This window comes from Oncorhynchus tshawytscha, linkage group LG30 (genome assembly GCF_018296145.1).
Source record: "Oncorhynchus tshawytscha isolate Ot180627B linkage group LG30, Otsh_v2.0, whole genome shotgun sequence".
Lineage (NCBI taxonomy): Eukaryota > Metazoa > Chordata > Actinopteri > Salmoniformes > Salmonidae > Oncorhynchus > Oncorhynchus tshawytscha.
Window position 1 is genome coordinate 51614367 of NC_056458.1, and position 22308 is coordinate 51636674.

Sequence of the window (22308 nt, forward strand, 5' to 3'; positions counted from 1 at the left end):
CTCTGGAAGTGTAAAAACGTAGACGAAGATTCCAAAGTGGTACCAGAAACTGTTCTTGTCACTCCCTGATCTGTTTCACTTGTCTTTGTGCTTGTCTTCACCCCCCTCCAGGTGTCGCCCATCTTCCCCATTATCCCCAATGTATTTATGCCTGTGTTCTCTGTTTGTCTGTTGCCAGTTCGTTTTGTCTGTTAAGCCTACCAGGGGTTTTCCCCTTGCGCCTGTCTTTTCTATGGTTCCTGTTTTCCCGGTTTTTGATCATTCTGCCTGCCCTGACTCTGACCCTGCCTGCCATTCTGTACCTTTTGACTCTGATCTGGATTACTGACCTCTGCCTGCCCTGAGTCTGACCCTGCCCCTGCCTGCCGTTCTGTACCTTTTGACTCTGATCTGGATTACTGACCTCTGCCTGCCCTGACTCTGACCCTGCCTGCCATTCTGTACCTTTTGACTCTGATCTGGATTACTGACCTCTGCCTGCCCTGACCCTGAGCCTGCCTGCCGTTCTGTACCTTTTGACTCTGATCTGGATTACTGACCTCTGCCCGACCTGACCCTGAGCCTGCCTGCCGTTCTTTACCTTATGAACTCTGATCTGGATTACTGACCTCTGCCTGCCCTGACCCTGAGCCTGCCTGCCATTCTGTACCTTATGAACTCTGATCTGGATTACTGACCTCTGCCTGCCCTGACCCTGAGACTGTCTGCCGTTCTGTACTTTTTGACTCTGATCTGGATTACTGACCTCTGCCTGCCCTTGACCTGTCACTCTGCCTGCCCCTTGTTCTAAGTAATACACTTTTGTTATTTCAACACTGTCTGCATCTGGGTCTTCCCTAAAACGTGATAGTTCTACCACTTTGTCGACATTACAGTGGTGAACAGCTTTATCCTGCACAAGAAACGGCACTGGAAAAGAAGAGAAAGCCCCTGAAACAACAGTTGTACGGCGAGAGGACCCCTGCATGCAGCTGGCTGACTGTGATGTGGAGGAGGTGCGTATATTGCTCCGTTGCTTACTGATGATAATGAATTGCCCCTTAGTGATGAATAACGTATTAATCTAGCTCTCTATCCATCTGTTTAGGAGGAAGAGGAGGCTCGTAAAGGATCATTGGCTGCCGTTGCTGAAGAGGTGGACTGCAAACCCCATTACAATCGTGGACCTACTCACCACGGCCTACTTCAAGTCCACCAAGGACAGGCTGTGTGCAGAGGAGAAGAGGAGATATTTTTGAAGTTCAGTGTCGATTTGAAATGTCAGTTTTTCTGTTTCCTTAATAGTAAAACAAGAAACAGTACTTTAGAAACAGAAATATGCAGTGTGTGTGTGTGTGTGTGTGTGTGTCCGCACCTTTGATTGTTGATGTAATCTAGGGCTGAGTGTTGTTGATAGCGGATGTAATCTAGGGCTGAGTGTTGTTGATAGCTGATGTAATCTAGGGCTGAATGTTGTTGATGGCTCTATGTAATCTAGGGCTGAGTGTTGTTGATGGCTGATGTAATCTAGGGCTGAGTGTTGTTGATAGCCGATGTAATCTAGGGCTGAGTGTTATTGATAGCTGATGTAATCTAGGGCTGAGTGTTGTTGATAGTTGATGTAATCTAGGGCTGAGTGTTGTTGATAGCTGATGTAATCTAGGGCTGAGTGTTGTTGATAGCGGATGTAATCTAGGGCTGAGTGTTGTTGATAGCAGATGTAATCTAGGGCTGAGTGTTGTTGATGGCTCTATGTAATCTAGGGCTGAATGTTGTTGATGGCTCTATGTAATCTAGGGCTGAGTGTTGTTGATAGCTGATGTAATCTAGGGCTGAGTGTTGTTGATGGCTCTATGTAATCTAGGGCTGAGTGTTGTTGATGGCTCTATGTAATCTAGGGCTGAGTGTTGTTGATGGCTCTATGTAATCTAGGGCTGAGTGTTGTTGATGGCTCTATGTAATCTAGGGCTGAGTGTTGTTGATGGCTCTATGTAATCTAGGGCTGAGTGTTGTGTATGGCTCTATGTAATCTAGGGCTGAGTGTTGATAGGAATCCATCAGGTCCAATCCCATTGCTGTCTTTCTCCAGGCCGTACATCAGGATTTTGTAATGACCTGAGGGTGCTGCTACCACTCTCACACCTAGCAATATGATTGGACAACAGCAGACCAGCCCCCTTTTCTAGGTTGGGGCTCACACACACACACACACGGAGAGAGACACACACACACACACACACACACACACACACACACACACACACACACACACACACACACACACACACACACACACACACACACACACACACACACACACACACACACACACACACACACACACACAGAGAGGGAGACACACACACACAGTTATGAGTGTTGTTGGGTGATGAACATGTGATGGCCTGCTCTGTACCTCCGTTACTAGGCTCTGACTCACACACCCAGCCATCTGATTGGACCACACTGGACCTGCCCCCTCTCAGACCACAACATGCTTTGGTTTGGGGGTGGGAGGGTGAGCTGGAGGGTTCTGTGGAGGCCTGTGGGAGAATTCAGACCCCATTACTTAATCTCATTCCTCCCCCGTCTCTCCTCCCCCTTCTCCCCTCCCCCATCTCTCCTCCCCCGTCCGTTCTCTCCCCGTCTCTCCTCCCCCGTCGCACCTCCCCCTTCTCTCCTCCCCCGTCGCTCCTCCCCGTCTCTTCTCCCCCTTCTCTCACCCCCTTCTCTCCTCCTCCCTTCTCACCCGATTTCTCTCCACATCTGCTATGCATTTTAACCCCCCACACACACACACACACTCCCACCCCCTCTCCCCATCTCTCGGGGCTGTAGTATATCACTAAGTGTTCTACTTTATCCAAACCAGTGGCAGGTCTCCAGATTCCTGCTTCAACATGTGCCTCTGCCTGTCTCACTGGCCGATATAGACAGACCCTTTAACACAGGAACTAATGCCAAGGCAGCAGCTACTCTTCCTGGGGGTTATTATGGATCCCCATTAGTTCCTGTCAAGACCGCAGCTACTCTTCCTGCAGTTTATTATGGATCCCCAATAGTTCCTGCCAAGGCAGCAGCTACTCTTCCTGGGGTTTATTAGGGATCCCCATTAGTTCCTGTCAAGGCAGCAGCTACTCTTCCTGGGGTTTATTATGGATCCCCATTAGTTCCTGTCAAGGCAGCAGCTACTCTTCCTGGGGGTTATTATGGATCCCCATTAGTTCCTGTCAAGACCGCAGCTACTCTTCCTGGGGTTTATTATGGATCCCCAATAGTTCCTGCCAAGGCAGCAGCTACTCTTCCTGGGGTTTATTATGGATCCCCAATAGTTCCTGCCAAGGCAGCAGCTACTCTTCCTGGGGTTTATTAGGGATCCCCATTAGTTCCTGTCAAGGCAGCAGCTACTCTTCCTGGGGTTTATTATGGATCCCCATTAGTTCCTGTCAAGGCAGCAGCTACTCTTCCTGGGGTTTATTATGGATCCCCGTTAGTTCCTGTCAAGGCAGCAGCTACTCTTTCTGGGGTTTATTATGGATCCCCATTAGTGCCTGTCAAGACAGCAGCTACTCTTCCTGGGGTTTATTATGGATCCCCAATAGTTCCTGCCAAGGCAGCAGCTACTCTTCCTGGGGTTTATTAGGGATCCCCATTAGTTCCTGCCAAGGCAGCAGCTACTCTTCCTGGGGTTTATTATGGATCCCCAATAGTTCCTGCCAAGGCAGCAGCTACTCTTCCTGGGGTTTATTAGGGATCCCCATTAGTTCCTGTCAAGGCAGCAGCTACTCTTCCTGGGGTTTATTATTACATTCACAGATGTCACAACACACTGTGTGCCCTCAGGCCCCTACTCCACCACTACTACTTATCTACAGTACTAAAGCCATGTGTACGTGTGTGTGTAGTGTTTATGTTATCATGTGTGTGTGTGTATGCATGTGTCTGTGCCTATGTGTTGCTTCACAGTCCCCGCTGTTCCATAAGGTGTATTTTAACCCCATCAAACACCTTTGGGATGAATTGGAACGCCGACTGCGAGCCAGGCCTAATCGCCCAACATCAGTGACCAACCTCACTAATGCTCTTGTGGCTCAATGGAAGCAAGTCCCCGTAGCAATGTTCCAACATCTAGTGGAAAGCCTTCCCAGAAGAGTGGAGGCTGTTATAGCAGCAATGTTCCAACATCTAGTGGAAAGCCTTCCCAGAAGAGTGGAGGCTGTTATTACAGCAATGTTCCAACATCTAGTGGAAAGCCTTCCCAGAAGAGTGGAGGCTGTTATAGCAGCAATGTTCCAACATCTAGTGGAAAGCCTTCCCAGAAGAGTGGAGGCTGTTATAGCAGCAATGTTCCAACATCTAGTGGAAAGCCTTCCCAGAAGAGTCAAACGTCTATGAATCAAACGTCTATGAATCAAACGTCTATGACGGATGCCAAGGGAACCCAGACCCCCCCCCCTCCTCCCCCAAAAAACAAAAAAATTACCAAGACAAAAATATGCAAAATAATCTCTCTTTGTGTTTCATAAATGTCCTTCATTTTTCAAGAAGCTGAATGTATCTCACCGGAGAAAACATCTGATGAACAAAACAGCGTCTGTCTATCCGTATCTATCCAATGCTGTCTGGTCAGAAAAGAGTATGACGTTGTTGCCCCATGTAGCATTGAATGGAAGGGAAGCCAGTGAGCATTTGACCTCCTAAAAAAAAGGGTAAAATAATAGCCAATCAGCATTGAGATATACTGTGTGAGCTCAGCTGTGATTGGTCCTGGCGCACCAAAAAAAATTGTCAAGGGAAGCCGGTTTGGATTTGGCTTCACACCACTCACATCACATCAGAAGCCAAACGTCATTGACAGAAAACAACTTGAATTGTTGCATCTCGTTGTGTTGTCCTCCGGTGGCTAACTAGCTAGCTAAAATCGTCCCTTGCCTAAATTAACCACGGATGAGGATGAGGATTTGTGGTTTTGCTTAATTCTCTGTACTGGCTAATGATTATAACAGCGATTCTGATCCAACCATTAATTCGTACATAGTTTTGTCCCTGGTCTGAGAGGATGGAAGTTCAATGTAGCTAGACGTAGAAGGCTAATGTTAACCAGCTGGCCTGGTGTATCATTTCCCATGAAGGGAAGACAGGCTAACGAGCAAGTATTTTATCCAGGTAGCCTAGGACAACAAAAACTAAAAGTGTGTACTGTATGACGGAGTCATAGACCGTTTGGTCAACATGAAAGAGAGGAGGATGGATTGGCGTTCCTCTACAAGTAGGGTGAGTCAACATGTTTTCTCTACTTGCACGCACACACACGCACACACACACACACACACACACACACACACACACACACACACACACACACACACACACACACACACACACACACACACACACACACACACACACACACACACGCACAGATAAGTCAGTACCATGGACAACCATGTCATATTGTTGATTGGACTAAATCATTTTCGGTATAATTTAGTTATCTCTGTATGAGACTAAACATACAGTAGGTGATTTGATGATGTTGAAATGTTCAAGTTGAAAGTGGAGGCAGCTCCTGTTGTGGAAATGGTGCTGGAATAGTGGAGGCAGCTCCTGTTTTCTCTGGGACTTGCAGGAAATCTCTGTAGTTCTAAATCAATAGTTGTTTAGTAGTCATTAACATTAACTTACTTGACCATGCTATAGGTCATGTCTGTTACATGCAGTATGCTTAGTGGACTTCACCGTACAGAGGTTGCTCTCTGGTTCTGTGGACTTCACCGTACAGAGGTTGCTCTCTGGTTCTGTGGACTTCACCAGACAGAGGTTGCTCTCTGGTTCTGTGGACTTCACCAGACAGAGGTTGCTCTCTGGTTCTGTGGACTTCACCAGACAGAGGTTGCTCTCTGGTTCTGTGGACTTCACCAGACAGAGGTTGCTCTCTGGTTCTGTGGACTTCACCAGACAGAGGTTGCTGTCTGGTTCTGTGGACTTCACCTCTCCGGTTCTGTGGACTTCACCAGGCAGATGTTTCTCTCCCCTTTCTTGCATTTTATACCGACTGGCATGAGGGTTTGTGCATCGCAGCGTTAGTTGTTTGTCACAGCCTTCCAGAGGGATTGGGACGTGTAGAAAACACTGATGATAGCACACAGCATGTTCGTGGGAGATTTGTGTGTATGTACTTTTGTTTCCGTGAGTCTAGGAAATGTGGGTCAGTGGGTGAGTAGTCAGTGTAGCTGTCTGTGTGTGTGTGCTCCTACATGTGAGCATGTGCCTATATGCCTCTTTCTGTCTGTGTGTTAGACAGTGTTAGAGTGGGGAGGAGCAGTAGCCTTACAGTCAGAGGAGCTAGCTGCCTGGAATAGCTGTGCTGCCATGTGATTCCTCATGGTTCTATTTTAGAACAGCACTGGTCTCTACACCACAAGCACTCCAACTGGAGGAGTTAACAGATATACCTACTAATCAATCTACTATGCTCTCTGTCCGTCTCTCTTCCTTTCTCTCTCTCTCTCTCTCCGTCCTCTCTTTCAAGTATAACTCCTGGCGGTTGGTTGTGAGTGAGTAAATGCTTCCCTTCTGTTAATCTGTGTTTTAAGGAACTTGTTCTGTTAATCTGTGTGTTAAGGAACTTGTTCTGCTAACCTGTGTGTTTAGGAACTTCAGAATAGTCACTACATAGCTGTAGTCCATGGTGTGACAGAGCTGTAGTCCATGGTGTGACAGAGCTGTAGTCCATGGTGTGACAGAGCTGTAGTCCATGGTGTGACAGAGCTGTAGTCCATGGTGTGACAGAGCTGTAGTCCATGGTGTGACAGAGCTGTAGTCCATGGTGTGACAGAGCTGTAGTCCATGGTGTGACAGAGCTGTAGTCCATGGCGTGACAGAGCTGTAGTCCATGGTGTGATAGAGCTGTAGTCCATGGTGTGACAGAGCTGTAGTCCATGGTGTGACAGAGCTGTAGTCCATGGTGTGACAGAGCTGTAGTCCATGGTGTGACAGAGCTGTCATCCATGGTGTGACAGAGCTGTAGTCTATGGTGTGACAGAGCTGTAGTCCATGGTGTGACAGAGCTGTAGTCCATGGTGTGACAGAGCTGTAGTCCATGGTGTGACAGAGCTGTAGTCCATGGTGTGACAGAGCTGTAGTCCATGGTGTGACAGAGCTGTAGTCCATGGTGTGACAGAGCTGTAGTCCATGGTGTGACAGAGCTGTAGTCCATGGTGTGACAGAGCTGTAGTCCATGGTGTGACAGAGCTGTAGTCCATGGTGTGACAGAGCTGTAGTCCATGGTGTGACAGAGCTGTTGTCCATGGCGTGACAGAGCTGTAGTCCATGGTGTGACAGAGCTGTAGTCCATGGTGTGACAGAGCTGTAGTCCAAGTCCATGGTGTGACAGAGGTGTAGTCCATGGTGTGACAGAGCTGTAGTCCATGGTGTGACAGAGCTGTCGTCCATGGTGTGACAGAGCTGTAGTCCATGGTGTGACAGAGCTGTGGTCCATGGTGTGACAGAGCTGTAGTCCAAGTCCATGGTGTGACAGAGCTGTAGTCCATGGTGTGACAGAGCTGTAGTCCATGGTGTGACAGAGCTGTCATCCATGGTGTGACAGAGCTGTAGTCTATGGTGTGACAGAGCTGTAGTCCATGGTGTGACAGAGCTGTCGTCCATGGTGTGAAAGAGCTGTAGTCCATGGTGTGACAGAGCTGTAGTCCATGGTGTGACAGAGCTGTCGTCCATGGTGTGACAGAGCTGTAGTCCATGGTGTGACAGAGCTGTAGTCCATGGTGTGACAGAGCTGTAGTCCATGGTGTGACAGAGCTGTAGTCCATGGTGTGACAGAGCTGTATTCCATGGTATGACAGAGCTGTAGTCCATGGTATGACAGATCTGTAGTCCATGGTATGACAGAGCTGTAGTCCATGGTGTGACAGAGCTGTAATCCATGGTGTGACAGATCTGTAGTCCATGATGTGAAAGCTGTCATAATATAACATGTGTTAGGTTGTGGTCCTGGTGATAGCTGTTTACTCGGGGTAAGGTCGTTCAGTTCATATTCAACAAACGCGTGTTTGTGTGTGTATGTGTGTGTTTGTGTGTGTGTGTGTGTGTGTGTGTGTGTGTGTGTGTGTGCGTGGTATACTGTAAGAGTTTTGTGATTACTAATACTTGGTATTTTAATATCTATTATGGGTGTAATCTGTTTTTAATGGTCTTTAAAGATGAGTAGAACCCCGGTTTCAGCTTGCACATGATAATCACACAACCACGTGACCTCTGCACTTACATTCAAGTGATTGGTTGTCTAGCATTCACACTCTATGTAGGGTGTGTGTGGTGGGGTGTGTGTTTTGAGTACTGTATGTAGGGTGTGTATGGTGGGGTGTGTGTAATGGGTACTGTATGTAGGGTGTGTGTGGTGGGGTGTGTGTAGTGGGTACAGTATGTAGGGATGTATTGGGTACAGTATGTAGGGTGTGTAGTGGGTACAGTATGTAGGGTGTGTAGTGGGTACAGTATGTAGGGGGTGTAGTGGCTACTTTATGTAGGGTGTGTAGTGGGTACAGTATGTAGGGGGTGTAGTGGGTACAGTATGTAGGGTGTGTAGTGAGTACAGTATGTAGGGTGTGTAGTGGGTACAGTATGTAGGGGGTGTATTTTGGGGACAGTATGTAGGGTGTGTAGTGGGTACAGTATGTAGGGTGTGTAGTGGGTACAGTATGTAGGGATGTATTGGGTACAGTATGTAGGGTGTGTAGTGGGTACAGTATGTAGGGTGTGTAGTGGGTACAGTATGTAGGGTGTGTAGTGGGTACAGTATGTAGGGATGTATTGGGTACAGTTTGTAGGGTGTGTAGTGGGTACAGTATGTAGGGATGTATTGGGTACAGTATGTGGGGGTGTAGTGGGTACAGTATGTAGGGTGTGTAGTGGGTACAGTATGTAGGGGGTGTAGTGGCTACTTTATGTAGGGTGTGTAGTGGGTACAGTATGTAGGGGGTGTATTGGGTACAGTATGTAGGGTGTGTAGTGGGTACAGTATGTAGGGGTGTAGTGGGTACAGTATGTAGGGTGTGTAGTGGGTACAGTATGTAGGGGGTGTAGTGGGTACAGTATGTAGGGTGTGTAGTGGGTTCAGTATGTAGGGGCTGTAGTGGGTACAGTATGTAGGGATGTATTGGGGACAGTATGTAGGGTGTGTAGTGGGTACAGTATGTAGGGTGTGTAGTGGGTACAGTATTTAGGGTGTGTAGTGGGTACAGTATGTAGGGATGTATTGGGTACCGTATGTAGGGTGTGTAGTGGGTACAGTATGTAGGGTGTGTAGTGGGTACAGTATGTAGGGGTGTATTTTGGGGACAGTATGTAGGGTGTAAAGTGGGTACAGTATGTAGGGTGTGTAGTGGGTACAGTATGTAGGGATGTATTGGGTACAGTATGTAGGGTGTGTAGTGTGTACAGTATGTAGGGTGTGTAGTGGGTACAGTATGTAGGGATGTATTGGGTACAGTATGTAGGGTGTGTAGTGGGTACAGTATGTAGGGTGTGTAGTGGGTACAGTATGTAGGGGTGTAGTGGCTACTTTATGTAGGGTGTGTAGTGGGTACAGTATGTAGGGGTGTATTGGGTACAGGTTGTAGGGTGTGTAGTGGGTACAGTATGTAGGGGGGTGTAGTGGGTACAGTATGTAGGGTGTGTAGTGGGTACAGTATGTAGGGGTGTAGTGGGTACAGTATGTAGGGTGTGTAGTGGGTACAGTATGTAGGGGGTGTATTGGGTACAGGTTGTAGGGTGTGTAGTGGGTTCAGTATGTAGGGGTGTAGTGGGTGCAGTATGTAGGATGTGTATTGGGTACAGTATGTAGGGTGTGTATTGGGTACAGGATGTAGGGTTTGTAGTGGGTAAAGTATGTAGGGTGTGTAGTGGGTTCAGTATGTAGGGGTGTAGTGGGTACAGTATGTAGGGTGTGTAGTGGGTTCAGTATGTAGGGTGTGTAGTGGGTACAGTATGTAGGGTGTGTAGTGGGTACGTATGTAGGGTGTGTAGTGTGTACAGTATGTAGGGGGTGTATTTTGGGTAGGTACAGTATGTAGGGGTGTGTAGTGGGTGCAGTATGTAGGATGTGTATTGGGTACAGGATGTAGGGTCTGTAGTGGGTACAGTATGTAGGGGTGTGTAGTGGGTGCAGTATGTAGGATGTGTATTGGGTACAGGATGTAGGGTCTGTAGTGGGTACAGTATGTAGGATGTGTATTGGGTACAGGATGTAGGGGTGTGTCGTGGGTACAGTATTTAGGGGGTGTAGTGGGTACAGGATGTAGGGGTGTGTAGTGGGTACAGGATGTAGGGTGTGTTTGGGTACAGTGTGTACCCACTACAACCCCTACATACTGTACCCACTACACCCCCTACATACTGTACCCCCTACACACCCTACATACTGTACCCACTACACACCCTCATACTTTACCCACTACACCCCTACATTCTGTACCCACTAGACCCCTACATACTGTACCCACTACACACCCTACATACTGTACCCTATACACCCCTACATACTGTACCCACTACACACCCCACATACAGTACCCACTACACATCCATACCTACTGTACCCACTACACCCCTACATACAGTACCAACTACACACCTCTACATACTGTACCCACTACACCCCTACATACTGTACCCACTACAACCCCTACATACTGTACCCCCTACACACCCTACATACTGTACCCACTACACCCCTACATACTGTACCCACTACACCCCCTACATAGTTTACCCACTACACCCCTACATACTGTATCCACTACACACCCTACATACTGTACCTTATACACCCCTACATACTTTACCCACTACACACCCCACATACTGTACCCACTACACACCCGTACATACTGTACCCACTACACACCCTACATGCTGTACCCACTACACACCCTGCATACTGTACCCACTACACACCCTACATACTGTACCCACTAGACACCCTACATACTTTACCCACTACACCCCTACATACTGTACCCACTACACACCCCACATACAGTACCCACTACACATCCATACCTACTGTACCCACTACACCCCCTACATACAGTACCAACTACACACCTCTACATACTGTACCCACTACACCCCTACATACTGTACCCACTACACCCCCTACATACTGTACCCACTACACCCCCTACATACAGTACCAACTACACACCTCTACATACTGTACCCACTACACCCCTACATACACTACCCACTACACACGCCTACATACTGTACCCAATACATCCCCTACATACTGTACCCAATACACACCTACATACTGTACCCACTACACACCCTACATACTGTACCCAATACACCCCTACATACTGTACAAAATACACACCCTACATACTGTAGCCAATACACACCCTACATACTGTACCCACTACACACCATACATACTGTACCCACTACAAACCCTACATACTGTACCCAATACACACCCTACATGCTGTACCCACTACACACCCTAAATACTGTACCCACTACACACCCCTACATACTGTACCCACTACACACCCTACATACTGTACCCACTACACACCCTACATACTGTACCACTACACACCCTACATACTGTACCCACTACACCCCTACATACTGTACCCACTACACACCCTACATACTGTACCCACTACACACCCTACATACTGTACCCACTACACACCCTACATACTGTACCCAATACATCCCTACATACTGTACCCACTACACACCCTACATACTGTACCCACTACACCCCTACATACTGTACCCACTACACCCCTACATACTGTACCCACTACACACCCTACATACTGTACCCACTACACACCCTACATACTGTACCCACTACACACCCTACATACTGTACCCACTACACACCCTACATACTGTACCCACTACACACCCTACATACTGTACCCACTACACACCACATACTGTACTCACTACACACCCTACATACTGTACTCACTACACACCCTACATACTGTGCCCACTACACACCCTACATACTGTACCCACTACACACCCTACATACTGTACCCACTACACATCCTACATACTGTACCCACTACACATCCTACATACTGTACCCACTACACACCCTACATACCACAGGAGGTTGGTGGCATCTTCATTTGGGAGGACGGGCTCGTGGTAATGGCTGGAGCGGAATAGGTGGAATGGTCTCAAATACATCAGACACTCCTTTCCAGTCGTTATTATGAGTCGTCCTCCCCCACCAGCCTCCACTACTACATACAGTACCCATTACACCCACCCCACCATACACACCCTACATACAGTACCCAATACACACACCCCACCATACACACCCTACATACAGTACCCAATACACACACTCCACCATACACACCCTACATAAAGTACCCATTACACCCACCCCACCATACACACCCTATATATAGTACCCAATACACACACCCCACCACACACACCCTACATACAGTACCCAATACACACACCCCACCATACACACCCTACATACAGTACCCAATACACACACTCCACCATACACACCCTACATAAAGTACCCATTACACCCACCCCACCATACACACCCTATATATAGTACCCAATACACACACCCCACCACACACACCCTACATACAGTACCCAATACACACACCCCACCATACACACCCTACATACAGTACCCAATACACACACTCCACCATACACACCCTACATAAAGTACCCATTACACCCACCCCACCATACACACCCTACCCAATACACACACCCCACCACACACACCCTACATACAGTACCCAATACACACACCCCACCATACACACCCTACATACCAGTACCCAATACACACCCTACATACAGTACCCAATACACACACCCCACCATACACACCCTACATACCAGTACCCATTACACATCCTACATACAGTACCCAATACACACACCCCACCACACACACCCTGCATACAGTATGTCTGCTAGACAACCAATCACTTGAATGTAAGTGCAGAGGTCACGTTGTTGTGTAATTATCATGTGCAAGCTGAAACCGGGGTTCTACTCATCTTAAAGACCATTAAAACAGATTACACCCATAATACATATTAAGGTACCAAGTATTAGTAATCACAAAACTCTTATAACACACACACACACACACGTTTGTTGTATATGAACTGAACGACCTTACCCCGAGTAAACAGCTATCACCAGGACCACAGCCTAACACATGTTATATTATGACAGCTTTCACACCATGGACTACAGCTCTGTCACACCATGGACTTGGACTACAGCTCTATCACACATGGACTACAGCTCTATCACACATGGACTACAAGCTCTGTCACACCATGGACTACAGCTCTGTCACACCATGGACTTGGACTTCAGCTCTGTCACACCATTGACTACAGCTCTGTCACACCATTGACTACAACTCTGTCACACCATGGACTACAGCTCTGTCACACCATGGACTACAGCTCTGTCACACCATGGACTACAAGCTCTGTCACACCATGGACTACAGCTCTGAGTTGTGTTATTATTACCAGTTTAAATGAGTTGTGTTAATAATATCAGTTTAAATGAGTTGTGTTATTATTACCAGTTTAAATGAGTTGTGTTATTATTACCAGTTTAAATTAGTTGTGTTGCTGTGTTATTATTACCAGTTTAAATTAGTTGTGTTGTTGTGTTATTAATACCAGTTTAAATGAGCTGTGTTATTATTACCAGTTTAAATGAGTTGTGTTATTATTACCAGTTTAAATGAGTTGTGTTATTATTACCCGTTTAAATGAGCTGTGTTATTATTACCAGTTTAAATGAGTTGTGTAATTATTACCAGTTTAAATTAGTTGTGTTATTGTGTAATTATTACCAGTTTAAATGAGCTGTGTTGTTCTGTTATTATTACCAGTTCATTGTGTGGCGCACAGTTGGCCTCTCGTCGTCTGGGTTAGTGGGAGGGTTTTGCCGGGGTATGTCGTCATTGTAAAATAAGAATTTGTTCTTAAGTTACATGCCTAGCTAAATAAAGGTAAAACAGAGGGCCTGTGTTGTTGTGTAATTATTACCAGTTTAAATGAGTTGTGCTGTTGTGACCTGGAGACATCATTCTGGTGGACTGTCTCTTGTCCCTATAAAGGGTCTCCTGCTGTCTTCATCACTCTAGGGACAGGAAATCCCTGACTAGCCCACCTACCAACCACTCAACACAAACTTTATGTAAACATTGGACACAGAGAAGTGAAACACAGAAACATACGGACGTACACACAACAACGTACACAACACAACAACAACACAACAACAACACATCACAACAACACATAACAACACATCAAAACACAGCACAACACATCACACCACAACACACCACAACACATCATAACGCAACACAATGCTCGAAAAACACACAACACCGGGAGCAGGCATATAAACAACTTGCACAAGTCCTATTTAAAGTAGTTTTTCTCAGATTTGACTGGATGCCAAGTGCCTCCACTTATATCAGGAGATCATAACAACATGACCGTTCTGAAGCTGCTGTACGTTGTCCTGTGACTTCCTCTTCCTCTCTGTTTACATCTGTACGTTGTCCTGTGACTTCCTCTTCCTCTCTGTTTACATCTGTACATTGTCCTGTCACTTCCTCTCTGTTTACATCTGTAAGTTGTCCTGTCACTTCCTCTTCCTCTCTGTTTACATCTGTATGTTGTCCTGTCACTTCCTCTTCCTCTCTGTTTACATCTGTATGTTGTCCTGTCACTTCCTCTTCCTCTCTGTTTACATCTGTACGTTGTCCTGTCACTTCCTCTTCCTCTAGGTTTACATCTGTACGTTGTCCTGTCACTTCCTTTTCCTCTCTGTTTGCCTACTGTTGCCTCAGTGAATACCAATATATAGTATGTTTAGTGTCTGTCTCAGTCCTACATGATACTGTCCTGTATAGTATTGCAGTGGAAGAGAGAGGAGAGAGGGGTAAAGGGGGGTAGGGAGAAAGAGAGGAGAGAGGGGTTAAGGGGTAGGGAGAAAGAGAGGAGAGGGAGGGAAATGTGGGTAGGGAGAAAGAGAGGAGAGAGGTGGAAAGGTGGTAGGGAGAAAGAGGGGAGAGAGGTGGAAAGGTGGTAGGGAGAAAGGGGAGAGAGGTGGAAAGGGGGTAGGGAGAAAGAGAGGAGAAAGGGGGTAGAGAGAAAGAGGGGAGAGAGGTGGAACGGGGGTAGGGAGAAAGAGGGGAGAGAGGTGGAAGGGGGTAGGAGAAAGAGGGGAGAGGGTAGGGAGAAAGAGGGATTAGAGGTGGAAGGGGGGGAGTGACAGGAGGAGCATATAAACAGTCCCTACCTTGGAGGGCTGCAGTTCTGCTACTGTGTTCTTATCAGCATTCTAATGTGTTATATCTGTCCCATCCTCTTTCTCGCCCTCTCTCTCCCTCAAGTGTATGTGACCTCTCCCCTCTGACCTTTGACCTCCGTCTTACTGTGACCCCTCAGCATGGCCCTGGAGAAGTTGCTAGGCTTTGGGAAGCAGCTGCTGCGTGTCAAGGTTGTGGACTGTAACAGTGAAGATTCCCGTCTGTCCCGATGTCTCAACACCTTCGACCTGGTGGCTTTGGGGGTGGGCAGTACTCTGGGAGCTGGGGTCTACGTCCTGGCTGGGGCCGTGGCCAGAGAGAATGCAGGTAATGTACTGTAGTATAGTAGTAGTAGTATTGTAGTAGAGTGTAGTATAGTATAGTAGTAGTAGTAGTAGTAATAGGAGTTTTAGTAGTTGTAATAGTAGTTGTAGTAGTAGTTGTAGTAGTGGTAGTAGTGGTAGTAGTACTAGTAGTAGCAAAATAGTTGTAGTAGTAGTAGTGTAATTTTATAGTAGTAGTACTACAGTAGTAGTAGTAGTAGTATAGTGTACTATAATAGTAGTAGTAGTAGTAGTAGTAGTAGTACTGTAGAAGTGGTAGTAGTAGTTTAATAGTAGTAGTATAGTAGTACTAGAATAGCAGTAGTATAATAGTAGTAGTATAGTGGTAGTATAATAGTAGTAGTATAGTAGTCATAGTATAGTAGTAGTACAATAGCAGTAGTATAATAGTAGTATAATAGTAGTAGTATAATAGCAGTAGTGTAATAGTAGTATAATAGTAGTAGTATAGTGGTAGTATAAACGTAGTAGTATAGCAGTAGTATGGTGGTAGTATAATCGTAGTAGTATAGTAGTAGTATAATAGTAGTAGTACCATATTAGTGTAGAGTAGTATAGTGGTAGTGTAATTGTAGTAGCGGAGAGTAGTATAACGGTAGTATAGTAGTAGTACTGTAGTAGTTTAGAGTAGTATAGTGGTAGTATAATAGTAGTAGTACTGTAGTAGTGTAGAGTAGTATAGTGGTAGTATAATAGTAGTAGTACTGTAGTAGTGTATAGTGGTATAGTGGTAGTATAATAGTAGTGGTGCTGCAGTAGTGTGGCGTAATATAGTAGTAGTATAGTAGTAGTATAGTCGTAAAATCGTAGTAGTATAGTAGTAGTATAATAGTAGTAGTATAGTAGTATAGTGGTAATATAATAGTAGTATACCTTGTTACGGGTAACAATCCTTCATTGAAGTGCTTATATTATTATGTGTATTATTTGTCAATTGTGGGAATAAATGAAGATAATCAAGATTTGTATTTTTTAATAGCTAGATGGAGTACAACTGAGGTGAAGTAAGTAGGACAAAACACACATCACGACAAGAGACAACACAAAACTACGTAAAGAGAGACCTAAGACAACAACATAGAGTAATTGGAAATATTTTTGTTCTATTAATAATGTAAAATGATCATCTGTAGAGAAAAACTCATGTGAAGGCCAAAATACAGAGGAACCTCTTGATGCAATTAAAATCTTTAAGTCCTGGAAAACTCCAGGGCTGGATGTCATAGCAGTTGATCAAACCTTTTTGTGCTCATGTTTTAACCACTCCTATAAAATGGCAGACTATCAGATACTCAGCAAGAAGAACAGTAACAGGACCCAGGTGGTAAATATAAAGATCCAGTCCATTTAAAAAAAAACTGGGGACCCCTTACACATCAGTGTAGTGATGCAAAAATTCTTGCAAAATGTAGAAAACATTGAATTAAAAAGGTATTGTCAGATATTATTTACCTTATCCTTATCAGGCAGTTTTTTTTTACATGGACGATACATTGGAGATAATATAAGTGGGGCGGTAGACTAGTGGTTAGAGCATTGGGCCAGTAATCAGCAGGTAGACTAGTGGTTAGAGCGTTGGGCCAGTAATCAGGAGGTAGACTAGTGTTTAGAGCGTTGGGCCAGTAACCAGCAGGTAGCCTAGTGGTTAGAGCATTGGGCCAGTAGCCTAGTGGTTTAGAGCGTTGGGCAGCAGGTAGCCTAGTGGTTAGAGCGTTGGGCCAGTAACCAGCAGGTAGCCTAGTGGTTAGAGCATTGGGCCAGTAATCAGCAGGTAGCCTAGTGGTTAGAGCATTGGGCCAGTAATCAGCAGGTAGCCTAGTGGTTAGAGCGTTGGGCCAGTAACCAGCAGGTAGCCTAGTGGTTAGAGCATTGGGCCAGTAATCAGCAGGTAGCCTAGTGGTTAGAGCATTGGGCCAGTAATCAGCAGCAGTGGTTAGAGCGTTGGGCTAGTGGTTAGAGCATTGGGCCAGTAATCAGCAGGTAGCCTAGTGGTTAGAGCGGGCCAGTAATGGGCCAGTAATCAGCAGGTAGCCTAGTGGTTAGAGCATTGGGCCAGTAATCAGCAGGTAGCCTAGTGGTTAGAGCATTGGGCCAGTAATCAGCAGGTAGCCTAGTGGTTAGAGCATTGGGCCAGTAATCAGCAGGTAGCCTAGTGGTTAGAGCATTGGGCCAGTAATCAGCAGGTAGCCTAGTGGTTAGAGCATTGGGCCAGTAATCAGCAGGTAGCCTAGTGGTTAGAGCGTTGGGCCAGTAACAGCAGGTAGCAGTGGTAGCCTAGTGGTTAGAGCATTGGGCCAGTAATCAGCAGCAGGTAGCCTAGTGGTTAGAGCGTTGGGCCAGTAATCAGCAGGTAGCCTAGTGGTTAGAGCATTGGGCCAGTAATCAGCAGGTAGCCTAGTGGTTAGAGCATTGGGCCAGTAACCAGCAGGTAGCCTAGTGGTTAGAGCATTGGGCCAGTAATCAGCAGGTAGCCTAGTGGTTAGAGCGCTGGACCAGTAACCAGCAGGTAGCCTAGTGGTTATAGCATTGGGCCAGTAATCAGCAGGTAGCCTAGTGGTTAGAGCATTGGGCCAGTAATCAGCAGGTAGCCTAGTGGTTAGAGCATTGGGCCAGTAATTAGCAGGTAGCCTAGTGGTTAGAGCATTTGTTCTTAACTTGTCTAGTAACATAAAGGTTCAATTAAATTATTGGAAACCATAGAACACTATGAACAATCTGGGAAACGAGGCCTGGTGTTCATAGATTACTTTGAAAAGGCCTTTAATAAAGTAGGACTGGAGTTTATATATACGTAACTGCCTGGAATACTTTGATTTTGGAGAATCTCTTACACAATGGGGTAAAGTTATGTACAGTAACCACAAAATGTGTCAAATAGTGGCTACTTCTCAGAATGTATTAAACTGTCAAGAGGAGTAAAAACAAGGTTGTTCACTTTTAGCATATTTATTTACCATGGCCATCAAAATGTTAACTGTTAAATTAGATCCAACAGTAGCATCAATGGGCTTAAAAACAAAGGTGTTGACGATTGATGTTTTCCCTTAAATCCTCAATTTGGATCCCTCCACAGCCTCATAGAGGATCTAGATAATTTTTCTAACCTCTCTGGATTACAACCCAAAGTATATATTACTTATATATATCAGTATATATTGTACCATATTACATATTGATTCACAAAAAAATACAAGTGGACAAACTCAGTATTCATATCCAAAAATAAGTGAAATAATATCACTACAATATATTTTAATAGAAAATTAGCCAAATTAGATCAAATCTTGCAACCGTGGAAAGGACAACACCTGTCTATTTGTGGAGAAACATCACCCTGATTAATTCTATAGTCATGTCACAGTTAACCTATTTACTTATGGCCCTGCCTACACCTAACGATTAGTTTTAATAATTTTATGAGCAAAGAATATTCCACTTTATTTGGAACAGCAAGCCAGACAAAATTAAACTGGCCTATTTATATAGTGAATACGAATTCGGAGGGCAGAAATGATTAAATATTAAAGCATTGGACCTCTCACTAAAGGCTTCAGTCTTTCAAAAAAAAATATTTAATCCGACTGGTTCTGTAGCAGATTAGTAAGAATGGCTTACCCCATGTTTTCCCTTTATTCAGATAACAACCTCTCACTTTGAGTTATTTTAAAATAAAAACATCTCCAAAATATCGCAATTTTTAAAACAAGCGATAGAAAGTTGGTTGCAATTTCAGTTTAATCCACCAGAAAAGACAGAACAAATATTACCACAAATATTGTGGTTCAACTCAAATATACTAATTGATCAAAATAAAACAATCATTGTATAATGTATAAATATGTAAATGATATAACCAATAGGAATGGTGGACTTATCTCACACAAGCAGCTAACAAAAATATATGGAAATATCTGCTCTATCCAAAAGTAAAACCGACTGATTGCAGAATTACAGGCAAGTGGGACTAGGTAAGGAACTTGTCTGTTGGCATTAAAGAGTAAAACTGGCTAAAGAAAATTGTGATAAATAAAAAAGTATACCAGTTTAATTTAAGGACCCAAAAACAGCTGGTCCATACAGGTTGACTGCTGTTGCATACAGGTTGACAGCTGTTCCATACAGGTTGACAGCTGGTCCATACAGGTTGACAGCTGGTCCATACAGGTTGACAGCTGTTCCATACAGGTTGACAGCTGGTCCATACAGGTTGACAGCTGTTCCATACAGGTTGACTGCTGTTCCATACAGGTTGACAGCTGGTCCATACAGGTTGACAGCTGTTCCATACAGGTTGACAGCTGGTCCATACAGGTTGACAGCTGTTCCATACAGGTTGACAGCTGGTCCATACAGGTTGACAGCTGGTCCATACAGGTTGACAGCTGTTCCATACAGGTTGACTGCTGTTCCATACAAGTTGACAGCTGGTCCATACAGCTGGTCCATACAGGTTGACAGCTGTTCCATACAGGTTGACAGCTGGTCCATACAGGTTGACAGCTGGTCCATACAGGTTGACAGCTGGTCCATACAGGTTGACAGCTGTTCCATACAGGTTGACTGCTGTTCCACAGGTTGACAGCTGGTCCATACAGGTTGACAGCTGTTCCATACAGGTTGACAGCTGGTCCATACAGGTTGACAGCTGTTCCATACAGGTTGACAGCTGTTCCATACAGGTTGACAGCTGGTCCATACAGGTTGACTGCTGTTCCATACAGGTTGACAGCTGTTCCATTCAGGTTGACAGCTGTTCCATACAGGTTGACAGCTGTTCCATACAGGATGACTGCTGTTCCATACAGGTTGACAGGTTGGTCCATACAGGTTGACAGCTGTTCCAAACAGTTTGACAGCTGGTCCATACAGGTTGACAGCTGGTCCATACAGGTTGACAGCTGTGCCATACAGATTGACAGCTGGTCCATACAGGTTGACAGCTGGTCCATACAGGTTGACAGCTGGTCCATACAGGTTGACAGCTGGTCCATACATCTGGTCCATACAGGTTGACAGCTGGTCCATACAGGTTGACAGCTGTTCCATACAGGTTGACAGCTGGTCCATACAGGTTGACAGCTGTTCCATACAGGTTGACAGCTGTTCCATACAGGTTGACAGCTGGTCCATACAGCTGGTCCATACAGGTTGACTGCTGTTCCATACAAGTTGACAGCTGGTCCATACAGGTTGACTGCTGTTCCATACAGGTTGGCAGCTGTTCCATACAGGTTGACAGCTGGTCCATACAGGTTGACAGCTGTTCCATACAGGTTGACAGCTGGTCCATACAGGTTGACAGCTGTTCCATACAGGTTGACAGCTGGTCCATACAGGTTGACAGCTGTTCCATACAGGTTGACAGCTGGTCCATACAGGTTGACTGCTGTTCCATACAGGTTGACAGCTGTTCCATACAGGTTGACAGCTGGTCCATACAGGTTGACAGCTGGTCCATACAGGTTGACAGCTGTTCCATACAGGTTGACAGCTGGGCCATACAGGTTGACAGCTGTTCCATACAGGTTGACATCTGTTCCATACAGGTTGACTGCTGTTCCATACAGGTTGACAGCTGGTCCATACAGGTTGACAGCTGGTCCATACAGGTTGACAGCTGGTCCATACAGGTTGACAGCTGGTCCATACAGGTTGACAGCTGGTCCATACAGGTTGACAGCTGGTCCATACAGGTTGACAGCTGTTCCATACAGGTTGACAGCTGGTCCATACAGGTTGACTGCTGTTCCATACAGGTTGACAGCTGTTCCATACAGGTTGACAGCTGGTCCATACAGGTTGACAGCTGTTCCATACAGGTTGACAGCTGTTCCATACAGGTTGACAGCTGTTCCATACAGGTTGACAGCTGTTCCATACAGGTTGACTGCTGTTCCATACAGGTTGACAGCTGTTCCATACAGGTTGACAGCTGGTCCATACAGGTTGACAGCTGTTCCATACAGGTTGACAGCTGTTCCATACAGGTTGACTGCTGTTCCATACAGGTTGACAGCTGTTCCATACAGGTTGACAGCTGGTCCATACAGGTTGACAGGTTGGTCCATACAGGTTGACAGCTGGTCCATACAGGTTGACAGCTGTTCCATACAGGTTGACTGCTGTTCCATACAGGTTGACAGCTGTTCCATACAGCTGTTCCATACAGGTTGACAGCTGTTCCATACAGGTTGCCAGCTGGTCCATACAGGTTGACAGCTGGTCCATACAGGTTGAAAGCTGTTCTACAGGTTGACAGCTGGTCCATACAGGTTGACAGCTGTTCCATACAGGTTGACAGCTGGTCCATACAGGTTGACAGGTTGGTCCATACAGGTTGACTGCTGGTCCATACAGGTTGACAGCTGGTCCATACAGGTTGACAGCTGTTCCATACAGGTTGACAGCTATTCCATACAGGTTGCCAGCTGGGCCATACAGGTTGACAGCTGTTCCATACAGGTTGACAGCTGGTCCATACAGGTTGACAGGTTGGTCCATACAGGTTGACTGCTGGTCCATACAGGTTGACAGCTGGTCCATACAGGTTGACAGCTGTTCCATACAGGTTGACAGCTATTCCATACAGGTTGC

At 45.8% G+C, this 22308-nt stretch overlaps 1 protein-coding gene across 2 annotated transcripts in view; it reads left to right on the forward strand.

Moving 5' to 3' along the window:
- The first annotated feature begins 6390 nt into the window (after positions 1-6390).
- Positions 6391-22308, forward strand: part of LOC112240277 (high affinity cationic amino acid transporter 1) — a 57177-nt gene continuing 41259 nt past the window's right edge. Inside the window, exons 1-2 of one of the 2 annotated variants that reach the window (XM_042309531.1) lie at positions 6391-6536; positions 15455-15697. In XM_042309531.1, coding sequence (XP_042165465.1) covers positions 15511-15697 — 187 coding nt within the window. In that variant the 5' untranslated portion in view covers positions 6391-6536; positions 15455-15510. The remainder of the gene's footprint in view (positions 6537-15454; positions 15698-22308) is intronic. The other variant, XM_042309530.1, reaches the window with a different exon arrangement.